The 19,641-nt window shown below is 40.2% G+C and overlaps 1 protein-coding gene across 1 annotated transcript in view; it reads right to left on the bottom strand.

The window, feature by feature from the left end:
• The window catches only part of MYBPC1 (myosin binding protein C1), a 192,367-nt gene that overhangs the window by 49,220 nt on the left and 123,506 nt on the right, over positions 1-19,641 (bottom strand). The window contains exons 7-12 of the mRNA XM_073335999.1: positions 18,797-18,832; positions 16,311-16,415; positions 15,489-15,637; positions 14,956-15,073; positions 13,333-13,384; positions 10,539-10,595 (exon numbers count right to left, since the gene is read on the bottom strand). Of these exons, the coding sequence (XP_073192100.1) occupies positions 10,539-10,595; positions 13,333-13,384; positions 14,956-15,073; positions 15,489-15,637; positions 16,311-16,415; positions 18,797-18,832 (517 nt within the window). The remainder of the gene's footprint in view (positions 1-10,538; positions 10,596-13,332; positions 13,385-14,955; positions 15,074-15,488; positions 15,638-16,310; positions 16,416-18,796; positions 18,833-19,641) is intronic.

Here is a 19,641-nt window from a genome sequence, read left to right as displayed (position 1 = left end):
TCATCGGCATAAGGGCACACCTGTTGTCAGGAATTAGTGCTTGCAGCTGAGCCTGGGACAGACTAGCTTCACCTCCCTAGTGAGCAACAGAGGACTTGTAGCTGAATCACACTTGGCTTGCAAGAGAATTACCTGATTGGCCAGACTGCCTGAAGGAACCAACGGTGTGCTCTTAAACATAGGAGCAGCATTAGGCCAATGGCTGCTCAACGCATTCGCCCACAGCTGCATTAGTTCCTGCTCCTGGCTTGGCCCCAGCCCTGCTTCTGCCTTGCCTCAATTCAGGTAAGCCAGCTCTGGCCCTCAGCTCCAATTCCTGACTTTTGACTCTAGGTTCCTATTCCAGACTACTGACTCCAGGTCCTTCACTAGGCTGGACTCCTGCTCTAATTACTAGGTATGACCACCCACATTCTGGTCTCTGACAGTTTGCACAGCCCAAAACCAAAATTGGGGTAGCTTCCTCTTCCAGGATGGATGCCACAGAAACTAACATCCCTTTGTTGGTGTTGGTCGCTGCCTTGCAGAATTTACAAACCCAGATTAGCACTATGCAGGAGCAGACACTGCCTTTACATACTCAAGCCTGGCACAAGGACCTTAAAAAATTGAAGATTCATTTACCAGGCAAGTTTGATGGACACCATGGAAAGTTCTGTGACTTCCTGAACCATTGTCGGCTCCTGTTTCTATTATGCCTGCGAATTTACCCCATGGATTGGTCCAGAGTGGGGCTCATCATCAGTTTGCTGACCAGGGAGGTGCAGGTCTGGGCCTCTCCACTATGGGAAAAATACAGCCCTTTTTTGGGCCAATTCAAGAATTCTGTCTACGTCATGGAAATAATTTTGATGACTCAAATTGAACATTCATGGCACAAGCTATGCTCCAGACCCTGAGACTGGGATGCCAACCAATCAGCTACGGAGTTTCAGCACCTGGTGACGGACACCAAGTGGTACAAAGCTGCACAGTGCTACCATTTCTGGCTCCATCTGAACAACAAGATCAAAGGCAAGCTTGTGTGCGCGGAAGCTCCGACCAACTTGGATGCCTTTTTCGCATTAAGATAGACAACTGCCTGTGGGCATGCCAACAAGAAAAGAAGTGGCTCCTTGGCATCGGTCAGAAAACCTTCCATACCCACCCACAGCCTGAGTCCATGCAACTGGACACAGCCTGACTCCATCTCTCTGATGCAGAGAAAGATCAACATGGGACATCAGGGCTATGCCTCTACTGCAGAGGACCAAGACACTTTGCCTTGAGTTGTATGGCAAAGGGATGGTAGAGAAAATGCCAGGTTCCAGCACCAGTAGAGGGATCTGGGTGAGGCTAGCACTTCCCCTTTGCTCCCATTCATGGCTCCTACAGTGGTCCTCAGGCACCTTGATGGCATCTAATCAATGCTCAACACACCTTCAGCTCCTGCTCTGTCTATGACATCCCCAATGACAGAGCTCAGCCTGGAATCACTGGTGCCTCCAGGAATTTTATGGACCTAGAATTTTCCCTAAAACACAAGATTCTGACACTGCATAAGGCCATGACTGCATGGAGACCATCAACAGTTCTCCCCTACGTTTAGGCCCAGTCACACAGGAGGTCACCCTTGGAGGTCACCACCCATCAGGGTCATCATAAGTCCTTTCAGTTTGGTTTGGTACATTTCCCACACTTTCCAATCATTCTTAGCATCACATGGCTTGTGACACACAATCCCCACATCATTTGGGGATCAAGCATGGTGCATTTTAATTCCCTGTACTTCCAGCAGTCCTGCTTTCCTGAGCCCAGTTGTAGATTAGAGTTTCTCCCTCTGAGTGAGTCCAGCCCCACCCTAAAGACTTTGGAACAGGGGGACCCAGCTTGAAGGTGTCCCTGCTGGCCCCAACAGCAAGAAGGCTGATGTCCTGCCTTCTCGTTGGTGCTATGATTGTCCTATAAACCTTCAGCCCAGAGCCGAGGCTCCCTTTGGGTGTGTCTACTCTCTTGCTGAACCAGAACTACAGACACTCAGAGTCTATCTCTGAGGGAACCTGGAAAAGGGGATCATCTGTCCTTCTATGTCCCATCTTTTTTTTGTGGCCAAGAAAGATGACTCTCTGTGGTACTGTGCGGACAACTGGGAGTTGAATAAAATAACCATCCAGAATCAGTACTCCCTGTTGCTTATCAACAAATACTTTGAGCAACTTCGCTCTGCCAGGGTTTTTACCAAACTAGACCTCCATGGAGACTAAAACCTGGTTCTGGTTTTGGAAGGGGATGAGTGGAATGCTGCCTTTCACACCCAGTATGGACACTGGAATATCTGGTGATGCCCTTCATACTGTGCAATGCCCCAGTGACCTTCCAACATTTTATCAATGATATAAATATAGAGGTGCTGTATCAGTTTCTTGTTGTATAACTCAATGATAGCCTCATGTTTTCTGAAGACCAGACTCTTCATGATCAACATGCGTGCCACGTCATGGAGAGGCTTCATCTGAATCATCTCTATGAAAAATTAGAAAAGCGTGAATTTGATCAGAATATGATCGAGTTCCTAGGTAATATTATTTCCCATGGGGAACTAACCATGGCCCTGCAAGGTATCCACTATCTCTAACTGGACAGACCAAGGGACACATGGTGGGGTGCAGCAGTTCTGAGGCTTTGCCAGCCTTCACTAGAAGTACATTTGAAACTTTTCTGATAGCTCCACTGATGGCACTCTTCTGGAAAGGAGCTCAGTCCTTCTGGTCCCCAAAGGCTCAACTCATCTTTGACCACTTGAAGAGGGCTTTTACATCAGCACCCATCCTGGTCCACTCCAACTCCACCTGGTCCATTTATAGTAGAAACCAGCGCATCCAACTTTGCCATTGGAGACAAACTATCTGAGCAAAGGGGCATGTATAATCAACTTCATCCTCATGTTTTCTACTCCTGTAAACTAACCCCAGAAGAAAAGAACCACAATATCTGGGGTAGAGAACTACTAGCAATCAAGACAGCCTTTAAGGAATGGCACCATCTCCTGTAAGAAGCTGAGTTTCTGGTGTAGGTTCTTACAGACCACAAGAACTTGGAATTCCTCTGCCATGGCCAGGTGCCTTAACCAACACTAGATTTGCTGATTCCTATTCTTTTCCAGGTTCAACTTCATGGTGTTCTACTGCTCAAGGGTAAGAAATGGGAAGGTGTATGCCCTATCCTGCGAAGATGAATACCTCGTAACGGACTCAGAACCCCCTTCCATGGTCCTTAAATCATCTAATTTTATTAGTGGTATTGTGGACAGTAGCCTGATGTCCTCCATCCAATCTCTCTTGTCTCATGACCTGTTTGGCACCCACCTCTGTCAGATCTTAAATACCACTGTTTCCCCACCAACTCAGAATTTCAACTGAGGGACGGGACAGTCGGTTACAAGGAACAGGTCTATGTTCCAGAAGGACACTTTATCCTCTTAATTCTAAAATTATGTCACGATACACCACTCACCAGCTACTTTGACCAAGCTAAAACCCTGAACCTTATTTCATGAAGCTTCTTGTGGCCAGGCCTATGCATTGATGTCCAGAATTACATAAACTCCTGAACTCTTTACTCCTGGACCAAGAAGCCATGCTCCAAGCCACTCAAACTCTTCCAGCTCTTGCCCATTCTGCCACAACCCTGGTCCACTGTATCACTGAACTTTATACTAGAATTACTATGGGTGCAAGGTGATATTGGTTGTGGTTGATCTTCTAACCAAGATGGAGCATTTCATTCCTTCTCGCCCTAGCTTCTTCTTGGAAACTGTTTTCTGATTTCATGGTTTGCCCTCTGGTGTCGTGTAAGTCCAAGCTCCACAATTTTTTCCTGGTTTTCTTCAAGATCCTTGGTGTGGAGTCCCTTATATCACCCTCACCCCAATGGGCAGACAGAACATGTTAACCAGATCTTGGAAAAATGATTCCACTGATGCTTAAATTACCAACACTACGATTGTCTTCCCTTGTTACCATACACAGAGTTCGTTTATAACATTTCCACCCATGCCTCCACTCAGCAAAACCTGTTTTATGCTAGTTACAGATTCCATCCTCGCTTCCATGCCCACAGTCTCCCTGGTATCCACAGCAGTGGACCTGGTCACCCATCTGCATCAGATACAACAAGAGCTCCAAGAGCACCTAAGCACCTCTAAGGAAGCCTATAAATGCCATGCCAATGAGGGCCATCCAGACGTTCCCAACCTTGCAATAGGAGACAAGATCTGGGTGTCCATTCCAGAACCTTAAATCCATCCACCCCTCAGCTAAACTGGATCACTGATGCATAGGGCTCTTCATGATCATAGAACAGAACAACTTGGTCTCTTTCAAGCTACAGCTTACCAAGTCACTGGAAATTAATCCATGTTCCATACCTCCCTTCTCAAGCCACGCACAGAGAACCTGTTCCCTGCCTGTCCAATCCCCTGCCCACACCCATATCCATTAAGGGGCAAGATGAGTATGTAGTTCAAAAAATCCCTGACTCCAGGTGAGTTTGAGGGAAAGTCTAATACTTGGTTATTGGGAAGGTTATGGTCTGGAAGACCCATCCTGGGAACCAGAAGAGAATATCCATATGGTAGATATACTAGGAACTTTTCACTGGTCCCAGGCGAGCTGTCAGGAATTAGGGTTCGCAGCTGAACCTGGGACCAGCGAGCTACACCTCCCTACTGAGCAACAGAGGATTTGTAAATGAATCAGTTAGCTGAAGGAACCAACAGGTATGCTCTTAAGCACAGCAGCAGCATTTGTCCAATGGCTGCTCAAAGTATTTGCCCACAGCTGCATTAGCTCCTGTACCTGCTTGTTTTCAGCCCTGCTCCTGCCTTGGCCCCAGCCTTGCCCCTGCAATGCCTCACTCCAGGTCACCTGGCTCTGACCCTCTACTCCGATTCCTGACTTTGGCTCTGACCCTTGACTCTGGTTTTCTGGTCTCTGAGTCCAGCTCTGATCCTGGGCTCCTATTCCTGGCTACTGACTCCTGTTCTAACCACTAGGTTGACTCCTGCTCCAGCCAGTAGGCATGACCACCCATGTCCCCATCGCTGACATCTGTATTTATCAGACTGCAGGACTGGGGTTAAATTTGGTACAAGGCTGGTATTATGCGTCCACTGACATCTGTACTCATGACACAAATATGTTGACCTCTGTACCTACCGTGATTTTTAGTAATGGGAAGCATTTTCTTAGATCTCTAGAGTTAGTTCTGTTTGTTCAAGCTTATCAGATTTCATATTAAACAAGCTAGAGTATCATATTTATTGTAGTTAGCTTCAAAGTCTGTATTTGAGTCAACAGAGTCAGCTGATAAAAAAACTAGTTAACCATTTTGAAACTGGCAAGCATTAAATGCAGGAATAATGGGGCAGTCTGGATAAGATTATAATTTTGATGAGATCCACTGATTATCTCAGAAAAAGAAAGCTGCTAGTATAATTTAGGGGCATAGGAAAGAGAGAGCAAAGGTCTTGACCCTTCTTTTCCAGAAGCACATCCTGGCTGAGACCAATCCTGGCTGATAAAATTTGACAGGTTCTGGTGGAATCAGCACTTTTGGCAACAGAGCAAGAACACAAATGTATGGAAAAATAAAAGAAACTTCAGCTTTTATTGCCTTATGGTATAGAGAAATCATGGGATCTCTGAGAAGTCTAGCAGGGTTGGGCCAGTGACTAGGGAACAGTACTATACCGTTATATAATCCAGAAAGTTTACAAGCTTTTATAGGTTTCAGAGTAGCAGCCGTGTTAGTCTGTATTCGCAAAAAGAAAAGGAGTACTTGTGGCACCTTAGAGACTAACAAATTTATTTGAGCATAAGCTTTCGTGAGCTACAGCTCACTTCATCAGATGCATCCAATGAAGTGAGCTTTAGTTCACGAAAGCTTATGGTCAAATAAATTTGTTAGTTTCTAAAGCTTTTATAGTAGTTCAGTGGTATTTTTAAGAAATAACTAAAGATGGTTCAAAATGTTCATGGTGGGTAGTATTACTCATAAGATAATATAAAGACTGGCATTGCACGGTATTTTATATCTTAAATTTTAGTTTTGTGCTTATGATTTATGGAGGCTGACTACTTACTGAAAACAGTCGTGTTTCAATGAGATTCCTCCTGCATGAGGTCAGGTCAAACCCAGTTTGCAAACATATGTAAAAGCTGACACGCGCTAAGGGATAGAATTCTCATCTCATTGCGCTGGCCATTAGCTGTGCAACTCCTATCAATGCTAATGAGAGTTACACACACACATCCACATGAACTGAGATGATAATGTGCCCCGTTAAAATCAGGCAGTGGTTGACAATTAGGATGAGCATGTCCAGATTTTCAAATAATTAAACAATTATTCCAGCCTCTCTATTCATAACTAAGAACATAACTTGCATAACTAAGAACAAATTTTGACACTTTGAACAACCACACTCTGTTCTGAGACTATAATATTTGTACCTGTGGATAGTGGGCAAACAACATTTATTACTTTCCAGGCAGATCCATTGTAAATTATCTAGACCACAATCTCATCCAATTTCCCCCACCCGAGAGATGTGCATTTCGTTGAAAAATGTATTATAAAAAAGTATAAATGTTTGAATCTCTTTGAGATCTGGCACCTTTTGGAATTTCGTGGCATTATTGACCCATTGCTATGATGAGACATACCACCTCACACAGTATGTCAATAAGATGGCTTCCTGGTTTGACTTCCTATGAGAGTGTCACAAAATAATTTTTAAAAGCAGCATTAAGACTCTATGCATTTAGACTTTTGTTAAAATATATATTGAATTTCAGAAGCTTAAATGTGGAGGCAAAATACTGGTCTTATCAATATAAAATTTATTCTGTTTAAAAACAGGTTGGTTTGGTTTCCCCATTAACCACACAAGAGTTATACTGTTTCTATTAATATATATTTTTATCATATAAAACAATGAATTATTTATGTTAGTGACGTGATAGTCACAATTTCACATTACCACAAAAACAATGAAGCCTCCCCATATGCAATCCATATATTAGTACCCCAAGACAGTCAATCAGAATGGTCATGTTACGTGTTGTTTCAGTAGGATAGTTAAATGAACACACATCAAATTGAAGTTCCTAGTTAGGAATGAAGAGAGGATAAAAAATGGAGACCTGGTGGATATGAATCAATTCAAACAATTCTTCCACATCCTGCTTCTACTATACACTGAAAGTTGGTCCCATGGAAGCTCTGCCACTGGTTAAGCTGGAAACTGCTCTTGGTTTTATTGTGTATTTTTATTTTTCTTGTAGGACAAAGTTTAGCTATTCAGATATCTAAGTTATTTATATGGCCCCTGTTATCATACTATCTAAGACCGTCACAATCTTTAATGTATTTAATGGCATGTGTTTTTTTCTTAGTCAGAGGTGAGTGCTAGCAGAGATTAAAGAAAATTCTCCCTTCAATTATGCATGTGTAGGAAATTATGCATCCCACAGTGTAGGAAAGATGGGAAGTATGGCTTAACCAGGATATCTTCAATGATCTAAAAATCAAAAGAGTCCTACAAAAAGTGGAAACTAGGTCAAATTACAAAGGATGAATACAAACAAATAACACAAGTATGTAGGGACAAAATTAGAAAGGCCAAGGCACAAAACAAGGCACAAAACAACTAGCTAGGGAAATAAAGGGTAACAAGAAAACATTCTACAAATACATTAGATGCAAGAGGAAGACCAAGGACAGGGTAGGCCCATTACTCAATGTGGAGATGGGAATAATAACAGAAAATGTGGAAATGGCAGAGGTGCTTAATGACTTCTTTGTTTCAGTTTTCACCAAGAAGGTTGGTTGTGACTGGACATCTAATAGAGTGAATGTCAGTGAAAATGAGGTAGGATCAGAGACTGAAATAGGAAAAGAACAAGTTTAAAATGACTTAGACAAATTAGATGTCTTTAAGTCATCATAGGATGAAATGCATCCTATAATACTCAAGGAGCTGACTGAGGAGATATCTGAGCCATTAGTGATTATCTTTGAAAATTCATGGAAGATGGGAGAGATTCCAGAAGACTGGAAAAGGGCAAATATAGTGCCAATCTATAAAGAAGAAAATAAGGACAACCCAGGGAATTACAGATCAGTCAGCTTAACTTCTGTACCGGTAAAAATAATGGAGCAAATAATAAAGCAATCAATTTGCAAAGATCTAGAAGATAATAAGGTGATAAGTAACAGTCAGCATGGATTTGTCAAGAACAAATCATGTCAAACCAACCTGATAGCTTTCTTGGACAGGGTAACAAGTCTTGTGAGGAAGTGGTAGACGTGGTATATCTGGTCTTCAGTAAAGCTTTTGATACTGTCTTGCATGACCTTCTCATAAACAAACTAGGGAAATGCAACCTACATGGAGCTACTATAAGGTGGGTGCATAACTGGTTGGAAAACCGTTCCCAAAGAGTATTTATCAGTGGTTTACAGACATGCTGGAAGGGCATAATGAATGGGGTCCCGCAGGGATCAGTTCTGGGTCTGGTTCTGTTCAATATCTTCATCAATTATTTAGATAATGGTGTAGAGAGTACACTTATAAAGTTTGCGGATGATACCAAGTTGGGAGGGTTGCAAGTGCTTTGGAGGATAGGATTAAAATTCAAAATAATCTGGACAAACTGGAGAAATGGTCCGAGATAAATAGGATGAAATTCAATAAGGACAAATGCAAAGTACTCCATTTAGGAAGGAACAATCAGTTGCACACGTACAAAATGAGAAAGGAGTACTGTGGGAAGGGATCTGGGGTCATAGTGGATCACAAGCTAAATATGAGTCAACAGTGTAATGCTGTTGCAAAAAAAAAAAAGCAAACATAATTCTGGGATGTATTAGCAGGAGTGTTGTAAGCAAGACACAAGAAGTTATTCTTCCACTCTATTCTGTGCTGATTACACCTCAACTGGAGGTGTCCAGTTCTGGGCACCACATTTCGGAAAAGATGTGGACAAATTGGAGAAAGTCCACAGAAGAGCAACAAAAGATTATTAAAGGTCTAGAAAACATGACCTAAGAGCGAAGATTGAAAAAATTGATTTTGTTTAGTCTGGAGAAGAGAAGACTAAGAGGGACATAATGACAGTTTTCAAGTATGTAAATGTTACAAGGAGGAAGGAGATAAATTGTTCTTCTTAACCTCTGAGGATAGGACAAGAAGCAATGGGCTTAAATTGCAGCAAGGCAGTTTTAGGTTGGAAATTAGGAAAAACTTCCTATCTGTCAGGGTGGTTAAGCACTGGAATAAATTGCCTAGAGAGGTTGTGGAATCTCCATCATTGGAGATTTTAAGAGCAGGTTAGACAAACACCTGTCAGGGACGGTCTAGATAATACTTAGTCCTGCCATGAGTGCAAGGGACTGGACTAGATGACCTCTTGAGGTCCCTTCCAGTCCTATGATTCTATGCTCTCCTCTCATTTACATCTCTCATTGACATCAATGGAAGTTGCACTATACTATATCCAAGGGCAAAACTGGGTCCAAGGTCTAGAAACCTGGAGGGATGGGACTGTCCTATTAGCATCCAAACTTTAAATGGGGTCTTGAGGAGCAGATGCCTAATATTTTTAGCTGCCATCTCGTGAAGGAAAATCAAATTAACATTGAACACTTGTTGTTCATATACCTAAAGGTTTGGTGTGCATGTACGAACAGTTTGATGTTAGCTCCTTTTTGGGTATTAGAACTGCAAAGTCATGCTGCATATCATCTGAAAGCTAATTTTCCCTCATTTTTGTAAGAGGCTATCAAGTTTTCCTTAGGACCTCACTGTCTCAATAACATACCTGCCTGTTCTTTGAACAACCTGCTTGTTGCTCTTTGGTCAGATGATGAAAGAGCACATAATTCTGAATAAATAATAAGTTTACAGCATTCTCTAGCTGGGGCATGGAGAAGGAAAGAGCAGAAGAGTCAGTGATCATCTAAAAAAAAAATCCTTCTTCCCTGATTTGCACATCTTGAACTAGAAAACCCCTTGGAAATAACAGAAATGCCTACATTTTGAAAGTATTGTATGTAATTTCCAGTCTGAGGATATTTGCTAAAGTTAATTTAAAGTGTGCCCCAAAGGGCCAGCTTAACCCCTATAGTTTCTTACTTTCCCACCAGACTCAATTTTCCAACCTGCTCATCCCTGCATAGGAAAAAAACTCCATGCAAACACAAAGAAATAGCATGTAGACTTAATACTATTGATTTGTTCCATTAAGAAAGTGCACCACAACCTAAAATCTTTGACACCACTCATATCTGAGGCTTCTTTCCTGCCTACTATGTTTACATGATATGATTAGTTGAACTTTTGCATTTCAGACTCAAATAATAAAAGGTTAGGAATATCAGAAGAAAGTAAGATAATAAAATTCTTGAGAAATGATTAATGCTAAACCTGACTCTTTCTGTGTATGAACCTAATGGTTTCCAATCCACACCTGCTCACTTCATCACTTGGTTCTCACCTACGTTTCAGGAGACCACTAAAGTCAAGTTCTCCTGCATCCTCTTGTCCTTCACCGCTGTTGTTAATAAAAAAAAGATCAAATCTTTGTTTAATACAGAGGGACTTGGACAACACACATTGCAAACACTCTAGATGTCCTGTATATGCAATACTGTCTAGGCACACAAATAATGGTATAAAATCAACACAAACTTGTATTCGTTTCCACACAAGTTATGGTTCCATAACAAGCACTTGTGAAAAATAAACACAAAGGTTTGTATTGCTTGCTGTTATACTTTTAAGGCAAATTTTTGTAGATTGCATACATTAATTTGCTAAGATTTGTGTTATATTTTAGAACACAAATTCACTTAAGCCAATCAACACAAAGGGCTTTGTTTTTGGGTTTGAGTAATATGTATGTGTAAAAAACAAAGGGCTTGTGCTGATCTCTGTTATAAATATAAAACAAAGATTTGCATTGTTGAGTGTGCTGCATTTAACAATGCATAGCTGTGTCAGATACCAGCTAGCAAAGCATTACACTTAAGTTTAACCTCTGTGTGTCAGCAAAGGGAGAAGTCAGACAGAAAAAAAGAAAAAATACTTTGTACACTTTTAAAATGTGATTGTAGCCTTTTTAAAGATGCAGTCCCTTCTAGAAGGTCTTCTTAACACAAGAAAATTTTATTACAATATACAGTACATAGAAGAAAATGCTCTATTGTTGGGGTGATGACAGTAAACATTAGGGGCGAAATCCTGGCACTATTGAAGTCAATGGCAGTTAATTCAATGACACTTGGATTTCACCTTAGAATTTGCATACACTTTACCCTTAAAAGTTTTCAGAAGTATTTTTTTTTCTGTTCGCATTGTGGTTGCTGTTGAGTCATAGTACAATGTGCAAAAATGCACCCCTAGGAAAGAATTAACCTTGAAATTAATATCCTTCTGAGAGTGAATTTATCTCAATAGCGCATCATTTAATAAAAGTTACTACTTAAGCACAATTATAAAGGTTGTTTGCTTATTTCTTTAAGTTAACAAATGACACTGGTTTTCTGTCCACAGACTGTGTTCCCAATATTTTTATTTCTGTTCTGGTAAGAAAAATGTGTGCAGATTTAGAAAGTGTAAAGACTATATCATAACAGTGGTTTTAATGGCTAGTTTATCTCAAAATTCCAATAATCTGAGAGAAGGTTTAGGATATAATGCTGTATACTAAGACTTCTGGAATGCATATATTTCAATGTTATTATCAAGATAAATTTGGCATGCATTTTTCTTTTTATTAGAAAATAATCCTATCACATTGAAGTCAACTGGAATTTTGCCATTGATTTCAATGAGTGCAGGACTGGGGCCACAGTAACTTTCACATCATAGATGATTACTATCAGGGAGCATATAGTAGGATATTTTAATGAATCACAAAATAAAATTTTAAAAATTATTGTAAAGAAATAGATAATATTTAATGGCATCTTACAAATAAGATGGAAAATGTATTGGGAAACACACATAAAAGAGTTTAAAACACAAATTTTGTCTTATGAAGTAATGATCTTAAGTGTCAATATCAATTTTTAAAAGTTGGGATGTTTTCTGTCTCTGATGTTATCTATCCGCTGTCTGCTAAAACCTTCTTTTGCAATGTGCTGGCTAAATCCCACTTGTGTAATTATTTTCTGCCTATTTAAAGTTCCTGTCTATTTTTAAATGAATGAGAGAAACAAGGTGGGTGGGTAATACACATTTTTCATTTTCTGCCCTGAACTACTGTGTAGTGTTAGTATATGATGTTTAAAGGCACTGCTTGCAAAAAGACAGAGTCTTTGGAATCTTCACAAACTAATTGCTACATAAATGTTAGTAATTGGTGTGGTTATTTAACTCTAGAGTAGAGCTAGGTGAAATTTTCAGATGAATAGTTTATTCACCTAAAAATACCGTTCTGGTCAACCTGAAACAATTTGTGAATGTGACATGAATTCACTGAATAGTTTCAGCCAGAAAATTTTTTGGCTAGATTCACAAAATGGCTGAGGGTAGAGAAGATGATGTGGTACTCACCTGGGATGTGGGAGACACAAGTTCAAAGCCCTGCTCTACATCTGACAGAGGAGGAAACTGAATCCATGTCTCCCACATCCCAAGTACCTGTAAATCACTGGGCTAATTAGTAAAAGGGGCGCCTCCATCTCCTCCTCCTTCATCTGGTTATTATGTGACTCTAGCTCTTTTGAAATGCCTAGAAACAAAACATTTCAGGTTGAATGGCATATTTTGTTTGAACCAAAACAGACTTCTTTAATTCACCTAAATTTGGGGGAATGTTTTGATTTAGTTTGACCCGGACCAAAATTTTTTTTTCTTTTTGTTTTTAATCTGCCAGTGAACCAAAATCAATTATTTTCCCAGCTCTACTCTGGAGTTACTTAAAGGAAATGATATATAAGCTTTTATCTCTTAAAAATGGAATTTCATAAATGCAATCCTATAACTTTATTTAGCCTTTGCTGTGCTTGCTGTATGATTATCTGACTCCATCAACACTTCCCGTTATAGCAATTACACTCAACTCTCATTTTAAAGTCTATTATACTGTATATGCAGTTTCTGATGTAAGGCTACTTCATCCCACCCACTTTCAATTATCTTACATCCTACTTTTTTCATCCTTATTTGCAACACCACCTTTTTATAACACTTGATATGCTTGGCTAGGAGAGATGATATGAGGTGATTGTATGCTATATGTGTCCATTATTGAGTAACTTCACAGGATCACCAGTCAAAGTTACCTTCTTTTGAAAGCAGATCGGATGTCAATAGATGGAGCAGCCTGAGAAGATTCTATGAAAGAAAAAAAAGTTAAAGAAATATTTTTACCTTGGTGCTTTAAACTACTTCAGTTTCATTGCTAAGTGACCACCATGTATATGCCCTTCTGGCATCAAGATCTGCCAAGTGCAAGTCTCATCAGTGCAGAGGTAATCTTTCTTAGTACATTTCTCTAAACTACATTATACATTTCTGTATACAAGATTAAACGGTGTGATGTTTCTCTCACATTCCCTCCTGACCCCACACATCCTGCGTCTCTCTCACTTTTTTTCTCTCTCACGGACATCTTCCAGTTTTCAAAGTAAATTCCCTCCTGCCCAACACTTTACAGGAAAAAAGAAGTCCTGCATAATCTTATTGGGGGCCCAAATCATCATCAGTTGTTTTTTGCCACCCAGAATAGACTTTGTCTTTCTCCCGCTGTGTGGTCAGCAAGAAAGATACAAGAGCTTGGTCTGATGGAGAGTGGAAGATTCTGGGGGAAATTCATCCCTGTATCAAGGGCCAGCACAGGATCTCTGCACCACATAAACCCTATTTGGAGAGTATATGTGCGATATAACTGATGGATAGACCTCTGTACTGGGCCTTGGCACAAGGATGAATTTCCCCCTGCATGAATTAGACATCTGAATAGATGAAACAACTCTGTCCTATAGAAAGTTTATAGATGCGGATAGATGAGTCCTTCACCTAGCAGCCTAATGAATACATACAGATTCCTAGCAATCCCTGGCTGATGACCAAGCTGATGACCTTGGTAATTTGGTAGGCTTGTTTTGCTAGGATGAACAAATACTCGACTAGGCTGCTTGGAATGTTGCTGCCCTCTGGGTATTTGGAAAGCTAGACTGGATCTGCCTACCAGCTGAAATTACAGAATCAGGTGAACGTTTGCAGGTTTTAAGATTTGAACAGTAGCCTTTATGCAGCAGACAAGATTGTTCGCTCTTGTTTGCTCATTGCTTCCTATCTCTCTTTAGCTCTGCAAATATGCATGTGCTAAACTTTGTTCATGTGAGAAGTCCCATGAGTAAAGTTAAGCATGTGTGTAAGAGGGTCTTTATCATGCATAAGTTGACAAATAATTTGGCCCTGAGTCTCCACTACATTATGCAGTCATTTATACCTGGGCAAAGTAGATGTATAATGCTATCACTGACTGGGTACCATTTTACACTCTCTCTGCACAGTTGGGGATTCAGAAGCATTCCATATCAGAACCTCTCTTGGATGTAACTGCATACATAATCTCTCTCATGTGGTATCTCTTGACAGATTTATGACAGGCATTCTTTTTGTTTAGGAGAGGCCTGATCTAAATTCAATAGAAGTCTTTCTATTGACCTCCGTGGGCTCTGGCTCAAACCCATGCTTGCCAGCCACCCCCCTCTATCATATATTTCATTCCAAAAAGAAATCACAGTTGCTCAGGAGGCATTGTGTTCAAAAAGTTAACATTAAAACTTCCTTCACTGTGGCCTTGAGAATACAGTTATACCATATTTGTTGTAAAGGGGGGAAAATCTATAAATGGACTTTATTTATAAATTTATAAATCTATAAAAGGCAAATCTTACCGTGGACTTCAAGATCGAAAGAACAGCTATCGAACTTATCCTTATATGTTACTTCACAGCGGTAGTTCCCTCCGTAGTTTTCCTTAGCTTTAATGATTTGCATCTCAAATGTATAAACCTGAAATTCAAATGCAAAGTATAATAATTTTAATTTAGGATACATTTGTACAAAGAGGAAGTTAAAAGCTATGGCCTAGATGGAGAGTTTACTCTCTCCGCCTGTGTCAGGAGTGATGCAGAGCTGTGCTGCCCAGGAGAAACTCTGGACAGGAACTGTGACTCGGAGACCCCCTTTCAAAGTTATTACTCATAGGAGCTCCTGTTTTATGCCAGTGGACATGATGCATCAGATCCTTACCAGACACAACATCCTAGGGAAATGTGTGGTGCAGCCAGAAATTGAACCCAGTTCTCCTGAGTCTCTATCCAATGCCTGAACCACAATGCCCTCCATCCTTAGATGAATGACTGGTTAAGAATGGTTTTTAAGGCTTCAAGTTTTGTCTCTTTAAAAAAGAAAAATATAAGTGTACCTTGCTATGACGCTCAAATGTCTCCTTCAGCTGAAGGTGTTTGCCTGCTTTACTGGCCAGGTCCATCCATTTACCTTTGAACCACTTTACAGTTGGCTTTCGAAGAAGATCTTTGGCTTCTACTTTGGCTATAAATGTAATATTTCCTCCTTTAAAAAAGAAAAAAAATTCAGTCATTACTGAAAATGTGGTTGCCTGTCACATTTATACAAGTTTCTTTTATAGAAAGATTTGTGTGGATGGTAGAGGGGTTTGGACTCAAATCTGAGTCTGAACCGAGGTTTACAATGCAGTGTAGCTATGCTGTTAGAAGGAGACTTGACAGGGAGGTTGTATAGCAACCCCAAATGGCTGTCTGAAAGAGCAGTATTGATGGGCTTCAGAGAGGGACATGTCTAGTTCCTATTTCTCCAGTCCGTAAGTTTTGTTTATGCTCTACAGACTCCCACAAAATCCTTTCTTCTAGTTAAATACTGAGAAAGTGTAAGAGCATACGAACAACAATCTCTGAAACTCTCCCACTGTGTCAGCTGTTGTACGGCTAACAGCAGTACAGGCAATCACCTGTCCTATCCAAGTGACCAGCTTTCACCCTGACTAAATTATTAGATCTAAATTTGGTCTTGATATTAACCAGTTGAATAGTCTCTTCACAGACAGGCCAAATTCGTTCTTCAAAGAGGAGTGTGTGATTCCCATTGAAGTTAATGGGAGTTGCATGTGCCTGAGGGCAGAATTTAAATCTTATGTGAAATGCACCTCTTGTCAGACTTGATCTGTATCGTATGACCCCTCATACTTAATGTGTTTCTAGCCACTTACCAACATTCACTGAACCACCCTGTGGTTTTTCAATAAATAAAGTGGATCGCTGGGAATTGTCAAGCTTCTCTGGTTCTTCTGGCGCTCCATCTCCAAGAGACCATACTAATATGCAGAGAGAGGGAGAAATATCATTTGTCTGAGCATGGTTCACTCCCACCAAAGTTCACTTACCTGAGTTCGTTAATTTCGCTAACCCATTAGGCATCGTCAGTGGTATGCAAGTCTTCTGTTCCCTTACTCCCAGTGACACCCACTGTCAGGGATGGGGCTGTCACATGCTCTACAGTTCCTATTGAAATATCATCTTTGTGATGATGGAAAACGGAACTACTCAGGAAAGGAATTTGGGCAGATGGACGGTATAAGTGTCTTTTGTAACTTGGACTGCAATAATGTTCAGCCATGAGTGCTTTATAGGTATAGTCCATGAAAGTGCTTTGTAGAAACAGAAACCACAGATCAAAGGTCCAAAGGCACAGCCAGTCTTAGGCACAAGCAAGATAAGTGTGACCACTTGGTGCATGATTTTTGTGGATCTACCTCAATCCTGCACTCGCTCAGCAACTTATACAAACTAATCTTTCCCCTTTGCCAGTGAGACAATGATGGGAAGAGGTTCACTGTTCAATCCCAATCTCTCCCTTCCATGATAGAACCAGTGAGATAGCAACTTGCAGCCTGATTTCCAACCCCCGCCACCACTGCCACCAGCCTCTCCCTACATGTACCCTCTTGAGAGTTTGGGTCCAGCAAATCCCCAGGCCAGCCCTGTGCATAGATTGATGTTTATAGGTGAATAACTAGCCAGACACAAATGATTAAGTCACACACTCAGGTACAGATACTTCTCCTGTTGAAGTCAATGGGCATTCTGAGCCAAAAGTGGGCCGCAATGGTGAGAAAGGATGTATATACTGAGTCTCCAGACTATCTGCTCTCTGACAACTCCTTCAGAGCCCTGGCAGGAATCAAAGTTGACTCCCAGTGGAAAACCCCATGGAGAGCAATAAAGAAAACATTTGTGGGCCACAGCCTCTCCTCCTACAGACACGGTACAACGTGTCCCATATTCTGAGTTAGAATGTGTGCAGTAAAAATGATATATACTTTTCTTTAGACTGAGGAGTGTGGACTAGCACAGAGTGGGGGAAATGAATGTAGCTAGTAAACTAGGGCCACCCAGCAATATATGTCAGAAAGTACAATCTGTTCAGAAGAACATGAATACTGGTCTATCCCCACAAAAGGCCATTTCTTTGCTCTCTTTGGGTCAGAAATGCCTCCTTATTGTTCTTGAATGGAAAAAAACCATGACACTGTGATTTGGATCAGTGTGTTCAAAGGCTGTCGGTCTCTGATCTTACGATTAACAAACAGGCAAAACAAATTGCAATATAATTGATATCTTGTTATGCCTCGTTGCTAATATAAAAAGGTTCTTTTCATGTACAGTACCTGTTTTATTATTCAGTAACAGGTTTATTACAGAATGAAGACTTTTCAAATAATATGATTTAAGTTAGGGGTTTCTGCTTCCTATCTCATTAACCTAATAGAGACATAGACCCTTTTGGAACTGTTGTAAAAGTTCACACCAGATGTCAGCAGGGTTTTTACACTGTATAAAGGATTATTACAGAAGGAATCATGCTGGCTGGTGAAAGTTAACATTGCACAGATATGTAATATTAACTACATTGGCCACCGCTCATTAGCCAACTGTGGAAAAAGGTAACCAAATGTTTTTGTTTTATTAAAGGCTATAACACATTTCAGGAGGTACAGAAATACTAAATAACTCCACTTCTAGGATGGTTAAAAGAACTAGGCTTTTAGCCTTGTCTCTTAATGCACTCCATGTATGCAGTATCCAGTTCTACTGCACATGTAATTGTGTTATTGCTCACATGTAAACACACATATACACATGCACATAGCCACACAAATGTATAGGGAGAGATGTATCTATCAATATGCTGTATATATAGTATACTGGTACACATACAAAAACACAACATAAATACAAGTGGGAAAGGGTCACTAGTGAAAATTCTTCAAATGGCAGTGTCTGGTACTGGAATTTTTAGTGTGAAACCAGCTACAATCCTAATAAACCACAACGTGATCCTGAAAAAAAGTTATAAAAAATTTCTTTATGCAAGAAGATCACATAAAGTCATCATGTGTTTGGTTTTTATTAAAAAGATTCACAGATTTCGGCTATTCCAGGTAACTAACTGGGGTTGAAGTCCCATCTGCACATTTCATTTAAGAGAGATGTCTATTTCTAAATTTCCAAGTAGATTTTCCCAAGTAACCCCTTTTCTTTTACATTTAAAACCAACTGAAAAGTTAAGATTTAATGGCATATGAATGACTGTAATATAAAATAAAGGTAAATTAGAGCCAAGAAATAATTAATTAATAATAATTGCACTATGTTAGAGTTGGAATGTTTCTATTTTTTTTTCAGGAGGTCTCACCTGAATCTTTTCTCTCCACTGACCGAGTACTCCCATCTGAAAGGAAAGAGTAACCTGGATGATCCCAGTTTAGAGATCACAGGGTAATTGACCTTAGAGTTTACTGGTTTTTTAAAAAAATTGACTGTACACAAGTAGAAGAGGTAGAACAGAAAGTTAGGAGCATAATCATGTGGAGATATCTCAATACAGGAATATGAAGAGTGTATAACTGAGTCTAAACTTCAATTGTCTTTCTTCTGTTTCTGTGTTTAACACAGGAAGACGCATCTCTGTGCAAGGCTTCCTTTCCAAAGGCTCACGTTTTAGCAGGACGCCACAAGGCCAATACTTCCCTCAAAATTCAGGGTAGTTCAAGATAACAGAAGACATTTCAGTCCATTATTCATCCCAAAGGACCGTATCTCCAAGTTTAACAATATAATGACTCAGATTGAAAAAAAAATCCAGAGAAATAATGGAAAAGAAATTTTGAGGGTTCTTTTTAGAAGTGGTTAAAATAATAGTTTTCTTTTTAGAATTAAGGGCCAGATCCTCAGCTGGTACAAATCAGTGTAACTCCACTGATTTCAGCTGAGGATCTGGCCCCCGTAATATTTCATTTTCAGGGGGTTTGTGTAAGAGTTGATAATTTCTTAAGGGAATTAAAATAATTCACAGCATTTCTTACTTTAACAAGTTGACGTGCATCATTAGGCATTCCATTATTGTGTTTCATTAAGGGTTTGCACGCCTTTTAAAACAAATTAACATAAAACATGGTTGGAAAGCATGTGTGTGGGCAGGATGAGGTTTCAGCAACACCCCAAAGTTGGTGGCACTAGGACCTTATGCAGCATCTGTTA

The sequence above is a fragment of the Lepidochelys kempii genome, chromosome 1 (genome assembly GCF_965140285.1).
Source record: "Lepidochelys kempii isolate rLepKem1 chromosome 1, rLepKem1.hap1, whole genome shotgun sequence".
NCBI classification, from domain to species: Eukaryota; Metazoa; Chordata; order Testudines; family Cheloniidae; genus Lepidochelys; species Lepidochelys kempii.
The sequence above is the reverse complement of the archived record's forward strand: the minus strand, read 5'-3'. Positions and strand labels throughout refer to the sequence as shown.